This window comes from Gadus macrocephalus, chromosome 16 (genome assembly GCF_031168955.1).
Source record: "Gadus macrocephalus chromosome 16, ASM3116895v1".
Lineage (NCBI taxonomy): Eukaryota > Metazoa > Chordata > Actinopteri > Gadiformes > Gadidae > Gadus > Gadus macrocephalus.
The window spans coordinates 12,865,524-12,885,910 of NC_082397.1; the positions used below are offsets into that span (position 1 = coordinate 12,865,524).

Genomic DNA, 20,387 nt, shown 5'->3' on the forward strand with positions numbered 1-20,387 from the left:
TCTGGGTGTAACGGCGCCAAAGTATCATTTGAGGTCTGTGCGTGTCCACAATGACCTTGCCTTGTCTTCTCCTGGGCTACTTGATGATGTCACGCTGTCACTTCAAATGGGTTATCTGATCCTTACCAGCCAGCTGAAATTTCATTCACTTTACCGCCTTCATTCATTCCTTCATTCATTCATTCATTCGCACTATTACCATGGGATGGATGAGCGGAAAGGCACTTTGTTCCCTGGGTCCTCTTCTGGATGCCTCTCCGGTGACTACACGCCTTCATTCTGCCTCGCAGAGCGGCGTCATAAAACGAGGCGTGTAAGCACCAGATACAATGGTGTGCCTAATGGTAAACATATGGAGCAGGAGAGCTGTGAGGTGTGGCCCATGTGATGCTCTTTTCAGCTCCAACTTTTCTCCAAGAGAAAAAGTACTTGAATGGAAAACAACTCTTCATGAATTGAAAAGGAAATGTAGTATTTTGTGTGGGATTGATTATTATATATTTTGTATGTTAAATAGGAGCAATCTGAAGAGGACTATTTTAATTTATTTAATGTTTTGCTCTTAGAAGTTTCTTATTGATAAGGAACAGCAAACAATCGGAGTTAAAGGGGAAACAAAAAGTAATCCACGGTTCGCCAAACATCCATCTCTACTTTATCTCTTAAGTAGACACGTCCTAAAACATTTACCCCACTCACTATTTCCAGACTAATATTTCATTCTAGCCCTTTTTTATCCACTCTTTCCCTCCTTTATATCCTTTCTTTTGTATTTTTAGCCCAGTCTGTTCTCCTCCCGTCAACCTTGATCCTTGATGCGGTCTCTTCCTGATGCGTGTAGTTTTTGATCAACATAACTCACTCCCTGCTTGTAATCAATGAGTCACGAGAGCAGGCGTCTGCTACCTCTACCACGCGCCACTGGCTGTCTTGGGCTTTCTCTCCCAATGACTGCCCAGGCCGCTGAACTCATTTATTCTTCCTCCCACTCAGAACCTCCCGCCCTAATTCTCCCCATGTTTTGTCCGTCGTTGAGTCCGAACACGCGCCACGCTGCTTTGAAACGTCTCTATAGCCCCCGATGCAGATTAGCCCCTGCCTGCATGGTGTGCAGCACAATTACTATTTTAGTCAGTTTGTTTTGTTGGTTGCTAATGTTTTACGGTTCCACATGTGGTGACAGAGCTCTCTAATCTTGGGAAGAAATAAATGGATGGAAACATCTAAGACATCACTTACGTTTCCATAACTTTTAGGATGATTAACAATGGCTGTTCCACCTTGTTCTGGTGGGATCATCCATGGTCCTTCTGCGACGGGAGCCATGCAAGGCCTCTTCCTTTTTCTGCAGCTGCTGCTGCTGCAGTCTTTACGATCAACATGTATCATATCTTAATGCTACTTTCATGATGAGTTGATACAAAACCACTTCCATAGCCTGTGTACATATCTCAAATCCTGTCACATCTAAATTGAGATACCTGGTGGATTGTCTTCCCAGGGCGAAGAACAAGGGAAGAATGGTCTTCTGAGCTCGAGGAGGGAGGCTCTAGCATGTTGATACAGCACAGTGGCACCCTCATGACGTGCTGGTCCTGTAATATAAAGTGAAATGGGAGTCTTATGCTTTCTAGCCTCCCTAAGGGAGGATGAGGGTAGGAGCAAATTCTCCTAAGTTTAGGGCTACTCAAATTGAAGCTACGGGTGTTGGTTGAGAAACTGTGTTCCTTAACTTTTCCTGGACTCTGTTTAAGAGACATGAATCGTCTGCTGCAGGCCAAGAGGCTGAGCGGCTATGGAGAGTCGACTCTGACACCATTCCTGAACCACCATATTGTTGGCGGAACACAGTCTTTTGCCTGCTCCCCATAATTGCCCATTAGAGAGACTTTACTTGCTGTCCCAGACTTGTGTTTGTTTTTATGGGATCCTGAAGGCAAGGATGACAAAATGTTGAGTAAATGAGCAGGAATTTTACGAGAGCCTGATTTCTCTTGTGTCATGAACAGTCACATGCTAACCAGCTCTTTTCTATCCCCCTAAAGACCAGACAGCCTTTGATGGAGTGAGTCACAACTATTGTGTGTGTGTGTGTGTGTGTGTGTGTGTGTGTGTGTGTGTGTGTGTGTGTGTGTGTGTGTGTGTGTGTGTGTGTGTGTGTGTGTGTGTGTGTGTGTGTGTGTGTGTGTGTGTGTGTGTGTGTGTGTGTGTGTGTGTGTGTGTGTGTGTGAATTGGCACTCTGTGAAATCTCCACCATCTCCTGTTGCTTAACAACTAAGTTGTATTTTTCCACAGTTATCAATATAGAGTCACATCTTCTGATCTGAACAAAGCGGTGGACTAATTCCACAGCATGAAAAAAACATGCACCCATCTACATCAAGATAAAGAAGCAGGGCCTGAAAGCATGGTTACCAGATGTTTGATGTTTTTTCATGCCTCATTCTGCCATGAGGCCATCTAGCTTCACAAACGGAGTGCACCCTAGCGCTTAAAATAGATGGCCAATTAATCATCTCAAGCTTCAAATATTTCACAACTTGGACCACAACTGCTTTTGGGTCCCGTTTGAGGGACAATTCGAGGCCACGGAGAAGCACGATGGTGGCTGTAAAACGGGGCTGGAGTTTTTGGCACGTAACCTTTCTGGGCTTAATGGAATTCATCAATTGTGTATCTGGGGCCCAGGGCTTGCGCTGCAACAAATGTTGAGTGTTCAGATGTGTTGTATACATATATAATTAGATTTAGAGATTTCCAGTCACTTACAGTAAGCTACCATGAAAGGAACGGTCACATGATGTACTTTCTGTAAATGTGTGTGGGAAAACTCTAACATAAAATATGTCTCCGGAATGTTGCAGTTTGGACAGAGAGGAGGCAGTCCCCATATTTTGTGGGGAAAAATGCAATAGTAAGTGTAAACTGTTTGTCAGGATTGTCGTGTGTTTGGTCTAATTGCTAAACAACTCCACCAGCGCGTACCCCATCTGTTTACAGCAGGAGAGGAGCGTGTGAGGGCAGCTTGCACACACACTGTGAAGGTCAAACGCCACCTGCACCCTGTGACAGGTCAACCTTAAACCTTTTTGTATAAAAGGGACATTTAAAGTGGTACCTCTACAATTATACAAATCACTATATATGCCGAATGAGATAACAAAATGGTGATGGAGCCTATGGCCCACTGATGAAAGTACTTGCAATTTATGAATGTTACGAAATGGGTGTCGGTGGTGACACTTTTTGTATTTCTGGGAAACATTACCACTTATCGCCAAAGGTGTCGCCAAAAACAATAAAACAGATATTTCTAAGATTACTAAATTAAAGACTTAAAATTACAGATAAAGCCTTTTAAAAGTTTAAAGACTCTGGGTTCACTATGTTGCACACAACTTTAATTTTACTTTTTTTTGGAAATGCATACCCAAATGTGGGTTGCAAAATGTTAATGTTGCATAAAGGTCATTGCATAATGGATGATTGAGCAACCATTACGGTTGCACATTTGCTTCAAGACGTCTTTCTAGTATTTCCAAGGAAATATTTGTAACCTTTTTTAACCGTTGAAAATCCTCTGTCAAAAGAGTGGAGTTATATTTCAAAAAAAGGTTCAACTATTTCAATAGAAGGGCATTTCCAAGAAATGGGGATCAGATAAATACTTTGTGACATTGGTGTAGGTGTAGGAGCTCATATCGAAGCCAGGGATGGGGCCTAATGCGAACAGACTTTGGCATAAACAATATAGAGGAGTTAATGCACTTTCCCATCATAACCTAATGTGATTTCAGAGATGGATAGAGGGAGGGAAAGAAAGCAACAAAAAAAATGGCTCTGCGGCATTAGTCTCACTTACTGTCTACTTCAGTAGCCTCTGTGTCTGTAGTGGTGATCCTGGAGAAGATTTTATTTTCTTGGCCAAAGCTGGTCTGTCAGCAGTAGTAGCCTACCCCTACACAACCTCTTACATGACCACAGGCTTTATGCTCGGAGGGGTCGGCCAAGCAGCCGTGGTGAAGGCCTAAGAATAGAGACTCCGTCCCAGCACTGCTGGATGACTGGATATCCAGCCCATTGTGTGCCTTCAGGTCGTCTCTCTTAGTCGGCCACTGGGCTGACTCCGGTTTGACCATTCTGGTTTGAGAAACCACCACCACCACCACCACCACCAACAGCTCCACTCCTGCTATTCCTGGCTCCAGGCTTCCAACATGGAAATCTAAATTTTGCCAGGGGCTGTCCGAACAAATGCCCCTCTCAAAACCAGACTAGCTCTCTTTCCTCCACTGTGTCCTTCTTTTTGCTACCCCCCCCCCCCCCCCGCAACCAGTTTATCACCGTGTTGCGCTGAATGGTCTCCCTTCATGTTGGGAGAGTTTATGACCCCGCGTTCGCAGACTGGGTGGGGGAGGGGGTGGGGAGGTGGGGCTGTTGGATGGGAATCTCCATCAAAGGTTCTCTCAGACACTACAGTCACCTCTGCTTGTTTTGGGGTGGACTGGTCATGTTCAAAAGAGCCAATTATAACCCACTAGTGGTTAGCGTACCCCCCCCCCCCCCCCCCGATTACACCTTGGTATGTGTGCGGTACCTTTTTAAAAGGACCCCAAAATCCTTAACTCACCTTACTTCCCCACAGGAAGGGGCAACTTCACCTCAGGAAACGGACTCTTCCATTGATAAATACAAGCCCTCAGTCCTATGTGGAATGTGTGTGGAGAGGGGGACAGGTTGTAAAATGAGTTGGTATTTGGCTATAAATAGGCCAGCTCTTTATGAAAAAGTAAGTTTCACTTTTAGATATTCAGCATTGAATAGTGCCATTGATGTGTCCTTAATTTCCCCCCCCCAAGTAGCCCTAGTTTTTCTTCAAACTCACACGGTCTATACACTCTGTTGACTATTTTTAGTTTGACAGGACGATAGAAAGCATATTGTCCATTATTGGTAGGGGCTATGTTGCCACTGCTAGTTGGATCATTGCATCATTCATGCTGATTGAAGGAGGTGGCGCCCTTTTTGACTTCATGAATGAACAGGGTCTCTGGCAGAGTCGGGCGGATGGCACCAGTCCCACTGTGATGTCACGCCATGGGGATGATGAGGAGAAGGAAGAGAGAGGAAGAGAGAGAGAGAGAGAGAGAGAGAACAGCTCGATGAAAACTTCCCATTCATCGCTCTATATCTCTCCCCCTCCCTCCCTTCCTCCCTCTCAAATGTCTTGCTCCTTGCTTTCCGCTGCTCAGCCTCTCCAGCACTCTCATCCTGTGATGGGATCGTATTACATGCCGATGAGTCATCCATCCCCCCTCTGTATTCGTTCACCCCTCACCCAACCCACTACTTTACCTTGTTGTGCTCCACCCAACGCATGCTGTCCCATCACCCCCCACGTTGCTACGGACCTCTGCCCCAACCGCAAAAAATCCCAATTTCACGCCCTCGCTCTGGCTCGCAGGCAAAGCAGACTAGCTGGCCTTGTTCATGTGTGTGTCTGTGTCTTTGTGTCAGTGTCAGTCTTAATGGCTTGTTCATGGACGCCCTGGCTGGAGCTAGCTATGCTATTCACCCCAGGACTGGTGGAGGTGTAATGGGCAGGGCACAAAGGCCTGGTGATATTTCAGAAAGTTGACATCCCAATTGGATTCAATAAGATTCATGAGGAAACCTCATTAAACTGATACCCACAAACAATAAAAACCTTCAAGAAACACATATTTTAGTGTGGACAGAGGGAGCCAAACAAAACATAAAAAGCGGTAGATAGCTATAGAATACAGGCAATGCAATTACATGCTTTGTATTGATGTAGCTATGGTATCGTCATCAGAAAGCATGCTTTTGTTGCCCAGCGGCACTAGGCTTATGTCAGTGGATATCTCCAGAGACTTGATAGCTCTCAACTCCTCTTGTCCATTACTCATACAGTGACATCAGGGGAGTAGCCAATCAATAGCTTTTACTGGACTGCTAGGCTACACATCACTCACACTTTCATGAATGTTTCTTGATGGACTTGATATTCCCACACACGCCACCTCATCATCATCTATTGGTTTATTTTCCATCCAATAGTACATTCCTTGCTGAAGACATGCCTTCCAAGTTCTCTTTAATATTTGAGTTAAACAGGGCTGGAGGTCCCTCTACTCTACTCACCAACGATGCCTTTTTAAAACCAACACCGATATGATCAATCAACTGCTCCCCCATCATGGTCTTCTATTCCACTTGTTACTGATAGGATTCAGGACGGATTCAGACCATCAGAGGAATACGATCCTGTTGGTTTGTAACATGCACATTATGCCAGTATGGTAATATTCCCTACAAGTTTACAATAAAGGACTGCTATAAGCATCATCTTCATTATCTCATGTGATGCTTGATTGAGCCTTGATGAGGTGCAAGTTTGCAATTAATGTTATTGAAATGAAACTTCAGACGTTCATACGTTCACAAGGTCACGGCATGCAGCTATAAACGCAACGATGAGGACGTTATTTTTACCCTCTCCTGCTTCTTTCATGAGCTAAATGCCTCGGCGTCTTTCTGAAGACGGACTGATTTGGTTTCCATGTCGTCTTGGATGGCCCATGCGGATGCTAATTGCTGCAACCCCAAACGACCGTCTTAGAGCTAATAGGGTTTCACAGCCTAGAATTCCCCATCAGGACTTTAGCTGTGCCTGGATCACCAGATTCACCGCTGGGCTCCCTCCCTGAATGCTCTATACTAATGGATGCACACTGTACATCAGCATTTGCAGATAAGCTTTGTTTTTTTTCAATCATTGATGAAAACGTGCCGATATAGTTCGCTTCCTTCCGACATTACTTTGTGTTGTGCTGTCAATGATCATCCTTTTTTAACTCAAATCCCAAATGAAAGGAATGACTCGGTATGCCTCCGAGGCCGCGGCATTGCTCTTAGTGTTCCAGCTTCACGCGGGGCCGTATGGCGTTAAGTGACTTTGATTGTGGATTTAGTGCTGATGCTGGTTGACGTCTGAGTGGAGGCTTGAACGCTGTGACATGTCTGCTGGAAACAGACGGGAAGGAGAAGTATCGGGGGCAGTCATCTACCCCTCCCATAAACACACACACACACACACACACACACTCCCACTCTCACCACCTGATACATGTGAAGCGATCCGCCACATTTTGGCCTTCACATCAAAGCTCAGACTGTCTGAGCCCCGTCCCCATCTCGGTTTGCAACACTCAGGGTTTATTTTGGTTCTCCTTCTCTCATTCTTCTTGAGCAATGCAACATCAGTTTAAAGAGAGCCGTTGGTGAGAACAATCAGAGGGCCTCGCTGAGCATTACCGTTCAGGCCAACCTTACACGTGGGCGTGTTCTTTTGGTGGCTGTCACGTGCACAAAGGATGGTTATTTTAGGTTGAGTTTCTGATGAGTTGACTGTTACACACACACACACACACACACACACACACACACACACACACACACACTGCACACACACACACACACACTGCACACACACACCGGCCACAGACTTCCTTCGGGTCTTCCAACCCATCTTTATATCTAAACATAGCGAATAAGCATACTACTGAACGCCCGCTGTTCTGATATACGATGCCAGGTGAAGCAAAAGGACCTGAGTAGGCAGGAACGGCACGTCAGACTTGTTGTCGGTCGTGTCGTCAAACCGCAGAGCGGCAAAAGGCATGTTGTCGGATCCCTGTTGAGGCTGTCTGCCGGCGAGAGAGGGGTGAGCAAAAGAAGGAACGGCCAGGGAGATATTGGTCACGTGGTCGACCCGAAAAAACACAAGAGTAGGGACAGCTGCTGTGCATTCTTAGAAGAGGTCGGGCCGTCGGGGAAGGGTGAAACACGGCGTGGTGTGTAGCTCCCACGCTGCCACTGGTCGACCTCACCTCCGTCTGCCCCCTGATGCCAGGACCTCTGTGGGGCGTGGGGGGGGGGGGGGGGGGGGGGGACGACGACACACACAAGGGCTGCTGCTGCTAGAGCAGTGGTGAGCCCTGGGCTTCCTTATCACGAGCTTGTCGGCAAGTCTCTGATGCCTTTTCTTTTTTGGGATGTCCCTATTTAATTGATTTTGTATTGATTTAATTAGGTTACTTTTTGCATGCAGTGCATTAGAGTGCAGGGCCTGACACTGAATTTGTATCGGTCTAAGCAGGGTATCAGTCTTTAAGGTTAACAGTCTAAGGGTTTCAGTCTTTAAGGGTATCAATCTGAGGGTTTCAGTCTTTAAGGGTATCAATCTGAGGGTTTCAGTCTTTAAGGGTATCAGTCTAAGGGTTTCAGTCTTTAAGGGTATCAGTCTAAGGGTTTCAGTCTTGGCTGCCTTCTGAGGGCCAAGTGGGCCCTGTCATAGTATCACGCTAAAAACATTGTGACGTGAGCGGATCAACGCGATCGCTTTTCATGCAATTGAATGAAGCAAGCAATCTATATATTCCTCATTTGACCAAGCAGTGGTCAGCTATTAATTTGTCAATCTATTAATTGATTCAGCTATTCTTGTGACATTGGCTAATGAGACGGGGTCTTCCCCTACTGCCCAACTTACTCTGACTACACCCCCCCCCCCGCCCCCCAGTGTCTGGTCCGTCTAATTTCATCAGCAGCAAGCCAGCAGTCCCTGTTTAAAGTCATCAAAGGAGTGAGTGTGTGTGTGTGTGTGTGTGTGTGTGTGTGTGTGTGTGTGTGTGTGTGTGTGTGTGTGTGTGTGTGTGTGTGTGTGTGTGTGTGTGTGTGTGTGTGTGTGTGTGTGTGTGTGTGTGTGTGTGTGTGTCCCACTGAGAACAGAGAGGGCAGTGTGTCTGCCCCCCCCGAGGCCCATCGGGGCACCCACCCACCCAACCACTCGTCCATCTTTCCCAGTCCACCCAATCCACAACAGCCCCCCGCTGACATCATCACCTCATCCCGTGACCCCTGGCTCCCCTAGTGTTTGACCCCTGGTGGTGACAGTGGAGCCACTGTGTGCCCTGGCCCAACATAGCAGGGGGCGCTGGCAGAGGTCATAGTGTGGCATCTCCTGCCCCCCACCCCCCTTTTTTTTTCCCACCCAGGGTGTGTGTGGTTGATGTCAAAAACTAGGTCCTATAATTTGAGCTGTTTTTCGTTTGGTTTCCCAGTATAATAGAGATGAAGGTTTAACTCGGCGCGTCATGCAAAAAGTCATTTTATTGAATTTCACCTCAGTGACTGTGACTGTGTTTGTGCCTTGTGCATGTGAATGGAATGGATCCCTCAATCTGCCCGGCTGCTCTTCTAATCAATTACATCGGATGCTGACACATTGTCTGTCTAGACGGCATGTAATCAAAAATCCCAGTTGTTGATCATGAGCAACTTTTCGTTGAGTGTGTGTGTGTGTGTGTGTGTGTGTGTGTGTGTGTGTGTGTGTGTGTGTGTGTGTGTGTGTGTGTGTGTGTGTGTGTGTGTGTGTGTGTGTGTGTGTGTGTGTGTGTGTGTGTGTGTACGTGTTTGGGTGTGTAACTGTTTTTATTACATCTTTGTATACACAGCCACATGCACTCGAAACCTCTTTTATCACTCAATTTTATGTATTCCAATTATTTATTTTTTTTGCCATTTTCCATTACCAAGTACCCGTGATGGATCATTCGAATAATATTAGCATCAAGAAAATGACCAGTTCTATTTGTCTCTCTCTCTCTCTCTCTGTCTTTGTGTGTTTTTGTCTCTCTGGTTTGGGTTGGGCAGATCTGGAGTGCGGAGATGTCCCTCTGCTAACCCCAGGAAGCAAAGAGATGATGTCTCAGGCTCTTAAGGCCACGTTTAGCGGCTTCACCAAGGAACAGCAGCGACTTGGCATTCCCAAAGGTAAGCTCGGTGGACACCTGTTCATCTCTTTCGCTCATCCCTTCATTTAGTTCTCAATAGACGAAAATAAAACTGACGTGAATTAATAGACTTCTGTCGACTGTCGGTTAACGTATAACGCAAGCATGACTTGGGAGGATCCATTTGAAGGCAGCAGACACCCACTCATTGCAGAATGTAGCCTTACATTACAGACGTTTAAACCGAGGCCGACAGACTGGGAGATACCGAGAACGCAGACAGACGGTGGAAGTAATGAGATGTGTCCCTAAAGTGAGGCTGACCGCAGGTCCTCCCTAAGCTGTTTAGAAATAGCATTCACTGTAGCTGTAAAACTATAAGTCATGCCTTTCGCTGTGTTTACATTTACAATGGTCTTTATGTTACCTTTGAAAGAAGTTGCATGAGTCTAAGTCATATGGTCGCTGCACAACCGAAGACTTTGGGATATGTCACATCAATTGTCGTAAATTGTCCACAGCATGTTATCGAGCTTTAGAGATGGTGACCAAAGCATGTGAGCTTAAAAACTGAGTGAACATATAGGCTACAATCTGACATTTGGTGGGTAACGGCACAGTGAGTGAACACACTCCAACGACAAAGCAAGCCCACAGGTTTTGTGTCGCTTTGTGTCATTTCAGTATTGGGTGATTCATAAAGTGTTGAAGGTAAATTGACTAGGCCTACAGACTGCTTGGTATGACTAGCATTGGGTTCCTAACTTCAATTCTTATTCTTCATCATGACGAATATTTCACCAAGGCCTCAAGTTTTAAGATGTGTGTATCCATATATATTTCTTTATTACATTTTCTTTTTAATGGACCAGACATTCCTTCTCTGCTCCATGTTTAGACCCCAGACAGTGGACAGACAGCCATGTTGCAGAGTGGCTGACGTGGACGGTGAACGAGTTCAGCCTGAAGAACGTGGACTACCACAAGTTCCGTATGAACGGGGCCATCCTGTGCGCTCTGGGCAAGGAGCGCTTCCTGGACCTGGCCCCCGACTTTGTGGGCGACATCCTCTGGGAACATTTAGAGATGCTCCAGAAAGGTGAGCGGAGGGTTCCGTAGCACCAGGATTACTTTTTCTGGGGGCCGTTTCAGGTTCTATGGTTTGTGGACCTGTTTTTAGCATGGCTAGACGCATTGGATGATAGATACCAAGTTGCTCTACATGGTGTTATATTAGTTATTTTTGATTTGACAATCTCCTGCGGGTTTAAGGGAAGATCTCTCCAGCCGTATAGTCAACTGATGAAGAGCGCATTGTGAACAGTAACAGGAGCCATAGAGGAAAATACAATTTAGCTGTGCTCATACATATTTGATCATGTGGATGCAGTTACATATTATATCAAAATCAATGAGGTGGTCGCTTACGTGCATTCTTATTTATTTTTCACAGAGGAAACAAAGCATTTCCCTGTCATCGGTCTGTCCTCCAACTTCCAGGAATCCAGATATACCTCAGACTACTTTGTCAGTAAGTACTTTGATTTCATTAAAGCACTTGTCTTAAGAAAATCAACTCAATGCCCAAACTGCAAATGTGAATTCAAAGTTCAAGCAGAAGAAGCTAATGTAAGCCAACGGCGCCAACCTAATAGTAAGGCTATGGATCGACAGCACACTACACCATGACACTCAATACATACTCTCCCTCCCTTCGTATAGGCTATGGTATTGAGCACGCTCAGTGTGTCCCTCCATCAGAATACTCGGAGCCGGGTTTCATCACAGAGTCCTACCAGACGCTCCACCCAATCAGCTCGGAGGACTTGATCTCCCTCAAATACGAGAGCGAGTATCCCAACGTCATCCTGCGCGACGCCACCCTCAACTCCCTGCAGACCGAATACTTCTCCGTGAAGCAGGAAGTGGTCTCTCCCGACAACATGTGTGTGGGGCGCATCAGCCGAGGTAAGGGCTCTCTTCTAATACACACATAGGTCCGTTCATGTGCTGTTGAAACAATGCTGTGGATGCTGCATGTAACTCGTTTAGTAAGCGTGTCATTCACGCTAATGGTGCAGTGTGTAGGAATTAGGGGCACCTTGTGGTGAGGTTGCAGATTGAAAGGGGCCGAGGGGGAATACCCCCCCCCCCCCCCCCAGTTTTCTTTTGCCTCACAACGAGGTAGGGGAAGTTTTGCGGGCCTGTACTGGCCTATAAGGTGCCAGTATGTAGTTACAAAATGATGTCAACCTCTCAGCGGCATCTAGTAGCCAAGTTTCAAGTGATGAGGTTCGTCATAGATTGATAAATTGTATTTAGTTGTTTAGTCTATGAAACTATAGTCAATGGCTTAAAGTAAGATAGGGATTGATATGGCTATTGTAGAAACATGGCTGTGCAAATTTGCTACCACCGTGAAACTTCCTATGTAGATATAAAATCGTATACACTAATAAAACATACGCATAAAACTGCCAAGTCCCCTACGTTAAATGTCACTCAGTTATACACGATGCGATTATTGTTTGGTGTTACGAGTTAGCCAAAATACTCTCAATGCTTGCCTGTGTGCATCTCTGCTTCAGTCTGTAGGCTGGTTTATGTGCATTCACATGCACATCCCCTGTGCAAACCAAGGCTGCTGATTTTATCAAAATATTGGATTAGCTATCACTTTTGGTGTGATAAGAAAAAAAATAAAACATGGTGTCCTTGTGGTTCCCACCGCATGCACTCTAGCTTGCATTAGCAGAACGAAAAAAGAACACCATTGTTTACGTCAGATAGAGAAAAGCCACAGTGTGTTCACTTCTTGGGTTGTGCTCTCTTGGTGGTGTAACCTCAGCAAGACGTTGTGAGCGTGTTCTCATGAGATGCTGGCCGTCTGCTCTGCCAAGCTGCAGAGCATTGTTTGCTTTCCCACTAAGGGCTTTAAAGAGGAATTAGGAGCAAGGTTTACATTAATAACCATAAGGCTGGGATTGTTCTGCCCCTCCAATCCCTCAGCTGAGCAAATGAACGGAGAGTATCATGTTGTCGTAGCATACACGACTCCTAACGACGCACTCTTAACGCACGCCTTAGGACAAGTATTCACGATGACCAATGGCTGTGAACTGTTCATCCCGACTAATTTTATGATTTGGGACTTGTTGTGTTTCTCAGAACGTGGGAAAGTATTTGTAGTTCTGCTTGATGCCCACATCTGGCATCCATTTAGGTAATTGAAGATCACTCTATTATCTGCAATTCATTAATGACACTCAATTGAAAGACTGGCCTTATCGTTCCCAAGGCCCTGAAATAGCTGGGCCCTTTGAGAGATTGTCCTGCATTTAGATGCAAGAGTCAAACGGCAGCTGTGGCAAAAAATGAAGTGTCGTATGGTGAGAGATTTATCGAGAGCAAGCTCTTCACGGTTGTGCAACAAAGGCACATTCATTACCATGAATCTCACGTCGGCAATTCCATATCGTGCCTCAAATTTAGGCTTGACGTTTGAAATATGAAAAAGTCTCAAATCCTCCCAAATATCTATAAGGAAAGTACAGCAGCACAACCTTTCTCCTCTTCTGACCGCCGCCCCCCCCCCCCCTGCCGCACACCCACAGGCAAGCTGGGCGGCCAGGACTCCTTCGAGAGCATCGACAGCCTGGAGAGCTGTGACCGGCTCACCCACTCCTGGAGCAGCCAGTCGTCCTTCAGCAGCCTGCAGCGGGTTCCCTCCTACGACAGCTTTGAGTCAGAGGACTACCCCAGCGCCCTGCACGGCCACAAGCCCAAGGGCACCTTCAAGGACTACGTGAGGGAGCGCTCGGAGCTCAACAAGGACAAGCCCGTCATCCCCGCCGCTGCGCTCGCCGGATACACAGGTGAGGGTCTGGCAGGTGGCGGTCGCCATGGCGACTCTTCCGGGGGTTGACTTGGATGGGGGGGGGGGGGGGGGGGGGGCAGGAATTCGAATACAATAAGAATACATTTTGTTGTAGTGGGGTGGAGGGGAGGGTTAAGCCTTGTGGTCCCTCTTGAAGATCATTTCAAACACACATGATTTCAAAACACAAATTATCAGGTGCGTGTCCCCACATTGACAATGTGCGCTATGCACAATGTCAATGTCAATGTGTCAGTGTTGTGGCGTCGACTCGACTGATGGTGTGTTTATTGAAGCTTACCTTTAGTCTGTTGGCCTTTAAGCTTTAACAGCTTCCACCGCATTCTCTGAACTCGACCGCCTTTATTACAAGTCAACACAACACCTTTTATTTTACTCTAGGTCGACCTGCATATAGAGCAAAACCCAACAAAGTTATGTTCGCTCTTTTTTTTTTTCACTCACCACCCCCTCCCCCTCCCCCCTCCCCCTCTGTGTTATCTTCAGCCCACACCCCGACCTATTTAAAAAAAAAAAAAAAACAGGGTTGTCTTGGCAACATCAGCATGCAGCAGCCGTTGCTTTTAACCGTGTGCACGAACCCGGAGTGCATATCTGTTCATCTCTTGAAGGCCTCTTTCTGCACTTCTGAAAGAGCCAAAATCTGGCACCCGCCCCCGTCCCCCACCCATTCTCACCGTTTTCTAGGAGATGATGATTATATAAGAAAAATAAATCTGCATGGAGGAGATGATGAAGACTTATACTATTTTCTCGTGTTCTACAATGTGCAATGAGGAAACAACCCTGTATGGATCCATTTTTGTAACTCGCCTTTCAACATCTTAAGTAAATGTACAGGGTTTCAGTATTTCTTAAGTCCCTCGACTCACCTGCACATTCACCGACTCATAAAGTCAGTGGATGAGTAGGCTAGACCGGCTCAAGAAAGCAGGCCGCTACCCTTCTGTAACATCTAAAACCACCACCACCACCACCACCACAAGAAATAATAGCTTTTAACGTGGGCCTTTAAAGATGGCTCAGCTTCCTGTAACCTGTTCTGGGGGCTGTCAGGCAGCCACTTGCAGCGGGGACAGGAGCGTGATAACACATGCAGAGCGAGAGAGAGAGTCAGAGAGAGAGAGAGAGAGAGAGAGAGAATCAGAGCGACACGAATAGATAAGTGGAGCTGCTGTTGACACCTCTTGAGGTTTTGGCTAGTCATCCAAACGTATCTTCATCGCTGCTCCGGCCCAGAGATGAAACCGATTGGTTTTTGTTAGGCTTTATGTGTGTGTGTGTGTGCACATTACAGTTTATTCTTGCAGCGCTGCAGACATTTGACGGCGCTACAGCGAGCGAGCCATTCCCCTCACATTTGGTGTGGCTTGATGCTGTTGGGCCACACTATAGACTATCAATGGACAATGGGGGCTCTTGGAATATTTTTGGAAACTTTTTTTATTTGGGGGGGTCGGGGGCGGAGGGGCGCGTACATTCTGCACTGAGTGGCGTGTAGTCGGCCTGGGTTTGTTGGGGTGGGTTACTACCCCGGCCTGGGGTAGTAAATGGCCACTGTATCGCCCTTATGTGGGCCCACTGTTTGGAGCTGCAGGCTTTCTGGAATGCTCATCAGTCCCTCTGAAAGAATCCCAGTGTGGAGGCGGCACCCCATTCAGCCACGTTGGAATGGCTTCCCCACACCATTTCCCCTTATAATGTTAATGTACCCTTTAGTAGAAACTGGGTTTTTATTTTTTAACGGAATGCGTAGCTTCGGTTAAAGAAAGAAGCGGTTGAAGAAGCGTGTGTCTTTCGGGTGGCTGCTTGTTCTCGCTGTGCGTTTTGCCACATGTGTTCTGCGTGCTGCAGCAGGTGTGGGTTCTACGCACATGTTAAAAAAAGAAAAGTTTGGTTTGTGTATGTACTGAAACCCCCAAGATCAAAGGGAACCACAGAAATCTAGTGCAGGCAAAAGCGCCTTTTTTTTTTTCTTCTTCTGACTTAACCTCATTTTTTCCATGACGTATTATTGGTATTTTATCTAAGGTGAAAAGTAATATCAGTTAAAGTAAATTTCACTATGTTTCCATTAACTACACTTCCAGTATAATCTCAAATGATAGTTTGTGGTTTATTTTAATACACCAAAGGAATTCAGTTGCCTGATACCACTAGTTAGTTGTTCACTGCATGGAGGAAAAAAGAGTATTTTCCATTGAGTGAAAAATAAAGTGTACTTAAATTAAATGCTTTCATTATGCACACACACACACACACACACACACACACACACACACACACACACACACACACACACACACACACACACACACACACACACACACACACACACACACACAGTCTGATACACACACACACACACAGTCTGATACACACACACACACACAGTCTGATACACACACACACACACACAGTCTGATACACGCACACACACACACACACACACACAGTCTGACACACACAGTCTGATACACACACAAACACGCACAGTCAGATAAACACACAAAGTCTGACACACACGCACGTGCACACGCACGCACGCACGCGCGCATACACAAACATGCACACACAGTCTGATACAAACACGCACACACGGTCTGATACAAACACGCACACACGGTCTGATACAAACACGCACACACAGTCTGATACAAACACGCACACACAGTCTGATAAACACACACAGAGTCTGACACACAGTCCAATACAAACACAAACACACACACAGTCTGACACACACACAGTCTGACACACACACACAGCCTAACATGACGTCCTTCAAGGTCCGTTATAATATCGCCATGCAGCGCTGCCCATTTTTATTTTGAACCCAAATGATTTCACCCGCGAGGAACGCATAGAGAAACTGAAATATTCTGTAGGCTGTTCACACGCTATGCATGACAACTGGCAAACAAAGGCCCCTTATGACTTAGATGGGACCCGATTTGTGAGGATGTCCACTCTCGGAGCTGCGCTGTCTGGAAGTGTGAGACTCACTGCACTCTGTGAGTCTCCTCGGATATAGAGGGAATCATGTCAGAATTAAGATGCAAAGCTGTTGGAACACAGGAACCCCTTGTTGTCTAAACTTAGACAAGCTTAAGAGCCATATGTCACATGTATATGTGTGTGTACATATATATATATATAGATATAGATATAGATATAGATATAGATATATTTATAGATCTAGATATATGCAGAATATATATGTTCCAGTTAGAAATCCTCACCCCTTCCCTGCTATCACGCAAAGCTGCTCCAACCAGCTTGTTGCTACTGTAGTGGAACCCCGTCCCCTTTAACAACCACATGTCTGTATCAACCAACACCATCCCTGACTCCATGCCAAAGGCTTCCTACCCCCCCCATCCTAACCCCCTACCGTCTCCCCCCTGGGCTCCACAGGCAGCGGTCCCATCCAGCTGTGGCAGTTTCTCCTGGAGCTCCTGACGGACAAGTCCTGCCAGTCCTTCATCAGTTGGACGGGCGACGGCTGGGAGTTCAAGCTCTCCGACCCTGATGAGGTGAGAGGTCACACCCCCCACGGGCCATTGCCACATGCCACACGGGAGGTCCTAAGCAGTAGGCCAGATGAGCCTGCATGTCTATCTGTCTGTTTGCCCTGTCGGTTGCATTTTATGTGTTTGTTTTACTCCTAATGTTTTGGCATCCGGTAACTGCTGGGTTTTGTTCAGTTTTGTAATGTCACCAAGGGGTTTCTAACTTTTTTTTAGTCACATCATAGATGGGGTGGGATGGGATGAATAAAACCATTGTCAATCCTCCTAATTTTTAAATGTCCCATTCGTTGTTGTTCCTGAAGTTTTTGTCCAGTTATCCAACTCTGGTGCATCCCCATTGCAACATGATCATTTGACACCCAGCCAATGTCCCTCATTCATTAATTTATCGCCCGCAACTTCAGAAATACAGAACTATTCAAATCGTTTTTTTTGCCACCTCCAGGTTGCCCGGAGGTGGGGCAAGAGGAAAAACAAGCCCAAGATGAACTACGAGAAGCTGAGCCGTGGCCTGCGCTACTACTACGACAAGAACATCATCCACAAGACGTCGGGCAAGCGCTACGTGTACCGCTTCGTGTGTGACTTAAAGAGCCTGCTGGGGTACAGCCCTGAAGAGCTGCACGCCATGTTGGACGTTAAGCCGGACACTGACGAGTGAAAGCAGGCGCCGGCCAAGGTGACGAGGGAAGGAAGGAAGGACGAAAAAGAAGGAAAAGTAACGTTGAGGAACATATAGGAACTGTGGACTCGAAAATGAGATTTTAAGTGTCTGGTGGAGTGGGTCATTTTGATTTAATTTTTTTAGAGGGGAGGATCTCAAAAAAAAATTACGACTAACTGTGGGCTTTCTCATAATAGAGCTCTCGTTCTACAGTGTTTTCCACGCAAGCACATGGCGAAAGTACAAATATTCATAATCTGGTGTGTGTGTGTGTGTGTGTGTGTGTGTGTGTGTGTGTGTGTGTGTGTGTGTGTGTGTGTGTGTGTGTGTGTGTGTGTGTGTGTGTGTGTGTGTGTGTGTGTGTGTGTGTGTGTGTGTGCCGGTGAGTAGGTGGTATATGCAGATGTGAACTTTGCTGTGCAAGGCCAATGCAACGCTACCTGCTAAAGTAGAGGTTTCTCTTTTACTCTCGTGTCATAGTAGCACAAGAAAACTAACGGCCAAGATAGTGCAACGGAGCTACCATTGGTTGACCGTAGTATTCCCGCTATGGAAATCTGCTATGGAAAAACAAAAGGAAGAACATGTCACATTCCCACAACGCTTCTAGTCATGCAATGACTGCAAGGGTAGAGCTCTCAGCTAGGACCAAAAAGTGTTTTTGTTTTCTATTTTCCATTGTTTGAGAAGCATTTACTTGTGCCAGTATTATATTGTCGTCAAAAACCCTTCCTATTGTGCATTTTATCGAGCATACATTGGTTCAGCTGTATTTTATATATTTTTATGTTGTAGGGGTTATTTTCTTTTACAATGAAGATGTTGCAGTGTTAACCCTTTTGAGTAAAGTCCCTTTTTGTTAAAATTGTTGACAAGCAACTAAAATGAGCCGTCTTGGTTTAAAAGACTAAACTACACTGGCCTGCTAACTGTCGGCTATGGGGGCTTGTTTTTCACTCATACCAGGAGTGTTTCACACAGACGGCTGAAAAATGATCTGATGCTTTGAAACTGACACCTCGGCAAACACATACAGACGCCTCATTACAGGTTCATGAATACAGTGACCGAAACCGTGGCAGTTTCACAAACATCAGGTTAGCATTAGCATTAGCTGACAATCTTAAATTGTGTGCATCTTCAGTATTCTGGCCACTAGGTGCCTAACACGCATATTAATGAGCACAATTTATCACTTCTTTCACTTCAATACTGTCCACATCATGTTCCGTGTAGCTTTGGAACCAATGTGTTCGAACATTGTTTCTAATGCTGTCAAACCACGCCATTTTCTTTTTATAAAGGGTAGTTTAGGGACTGGATTTATTTCTTAAGTAGTTAGTAGTATTATTTGTATGTGGGCTTGAGGAACTGCTGTAAAGGTCTTAATGTTGAATTTCGGGCAAATGGAGAAAGTAAAAAAACTGATTGTATTTAGAATGAAACATGTATAGGGAAGTTAGAATCATCATGAGGAAGGTATCGATGTATGCTGCCAAATGTTTGCCTCATGTGAGTTGTAAATATCACTGGTAGCAATCATCTGCAGAACAAACATAAGTATGGATCTGTATTAATACAGAGGAAGGTGTAGATATAGATGGAGATGGCAAGCGATGGAAAGAAGGCAACCGATTGCGAGATGCAAATGGAGTATGAGAGATTAATTCACTGGTTAGATATCTGAGCAAAATGGCAACATTTTTCTCAAATGTTTCTATTGGGAACAGTGGCACAACACTGGCCTTATGGGAAAAGCCAAAGTCAAGAAATATCTTCTTAGGATACAAATGTTATTGTTTACAGTGGCTGACTGTTACCCATATGGATGAGAAGAGAGTTGGCGTCTGTTTGTCCAGATTGTATTTCAATGCTTTGAGACCCAACTTTTACAAACAAGCAAGAGACAAAGCAGAAATAATAACCAAAACTCACGTGAGGTCTTCAGCAATGGCTGACCGGGCGCCGTATACAAAATAACACGGGAGACCCCAAATGTTTCACTTTCCTTTTTTATATCACACAGTCTCTACTTATCATTATATTTTATTGACATAATACAAAGCACATAGCTTTAGAATGAACATAAAACACCTTTCCTGGTGTATGTATTCCAATTGATTGTAAAAAAAAAAAAACTAACAAAAAAAAGGAGCTATTTACACATTTATGATATTTATTTGCCAACCAGCTTGAGCATCCCCATTAGTCAGCATTGACATCCGAATGCTGACCTTCACTGGGTATCCTCAGCAGAGCAAGACCTAGTCTTTAACTGGGTCGGTCAAACTCTGCTGGTCGATACCATTTGTGTGCGAAGTCTTATGAAACAAACACTGTTGGCTTGAATATTTTGTCATTTTCAGGTTATTTTAAATGTCAAAAGAATGTTTTATGCTAGAGCAAACAAAATGTATACATATTGTCTGTCGTCAAAAGCCCTGGAAGCCAGTTGTTCTTCTTTCATTTTTGT

The 20,387-nt window shown here is 45.5% G+C and overlaps 1 protein-coding gene and 1 long non-coding RNA gene across 5 annotated transcripts in view; both read left to right on the forward strand.

Annotated features, from left to right (window-relative positions):
• The window catches only part of ets1 (v-ets avian erythroblastosis virus E26 oncogene homolog 1), a 34,779-nt gene extending 14,677 nt beyond the window's left edge, over window positions 1-20,102 (forward strand). For 3 of the 4 annotated variants that reach the window (XM_060076200.1, XM_060076201.1, XM_060076203.1), the window contains 7 exons: window positions 9,740-9,859; window positions 10,718-10,918; window positions 11,273-11,350; window positions 11,542-11,787; window positions 13,434-13,694; window positions 17,135-17,253; window positions 17,696-20,102. In XM_060076200.1, coding sequence (XP_059932183.1) covers window positions 9,740-9,859; window positions 10,718-10,918; window positions 11,273-11,350; window positions 11,542-11,787; window positions 13,434-13,694; window positions 17,135-17,253; window positions 17,696-17,911 — 1,241 coding nt within the window. In that variant the 3' untranslated portion in view covers window positions 17,912-20,102. The remainder of the gene's footprint in view (window positions 1-9,739; window positions 9,860-10,717; window positions 10,919-11,272; window positions 11,351-11,541; window positions 11,788-13,433; window positions 13,695-17,134; window positions 17,254-17,695) is intronic. The other variant, XM_060076202.1, reaches the window with a different exon arrangement.
• On the forward strand, window positions 7,469-9,588 carry LOC132475195 (uncharacterized). The gene is made up of 2 exons (XR_009529829.1): window positions 7,469-8,214; window positions 8,274-9,588. It is a non-coding gene; the product is annotated as an uncharacterized LOC132475195 (long non-coding RNA).
• Window positions 20,103-20,387: the final 285 nt, after the last annotated feature.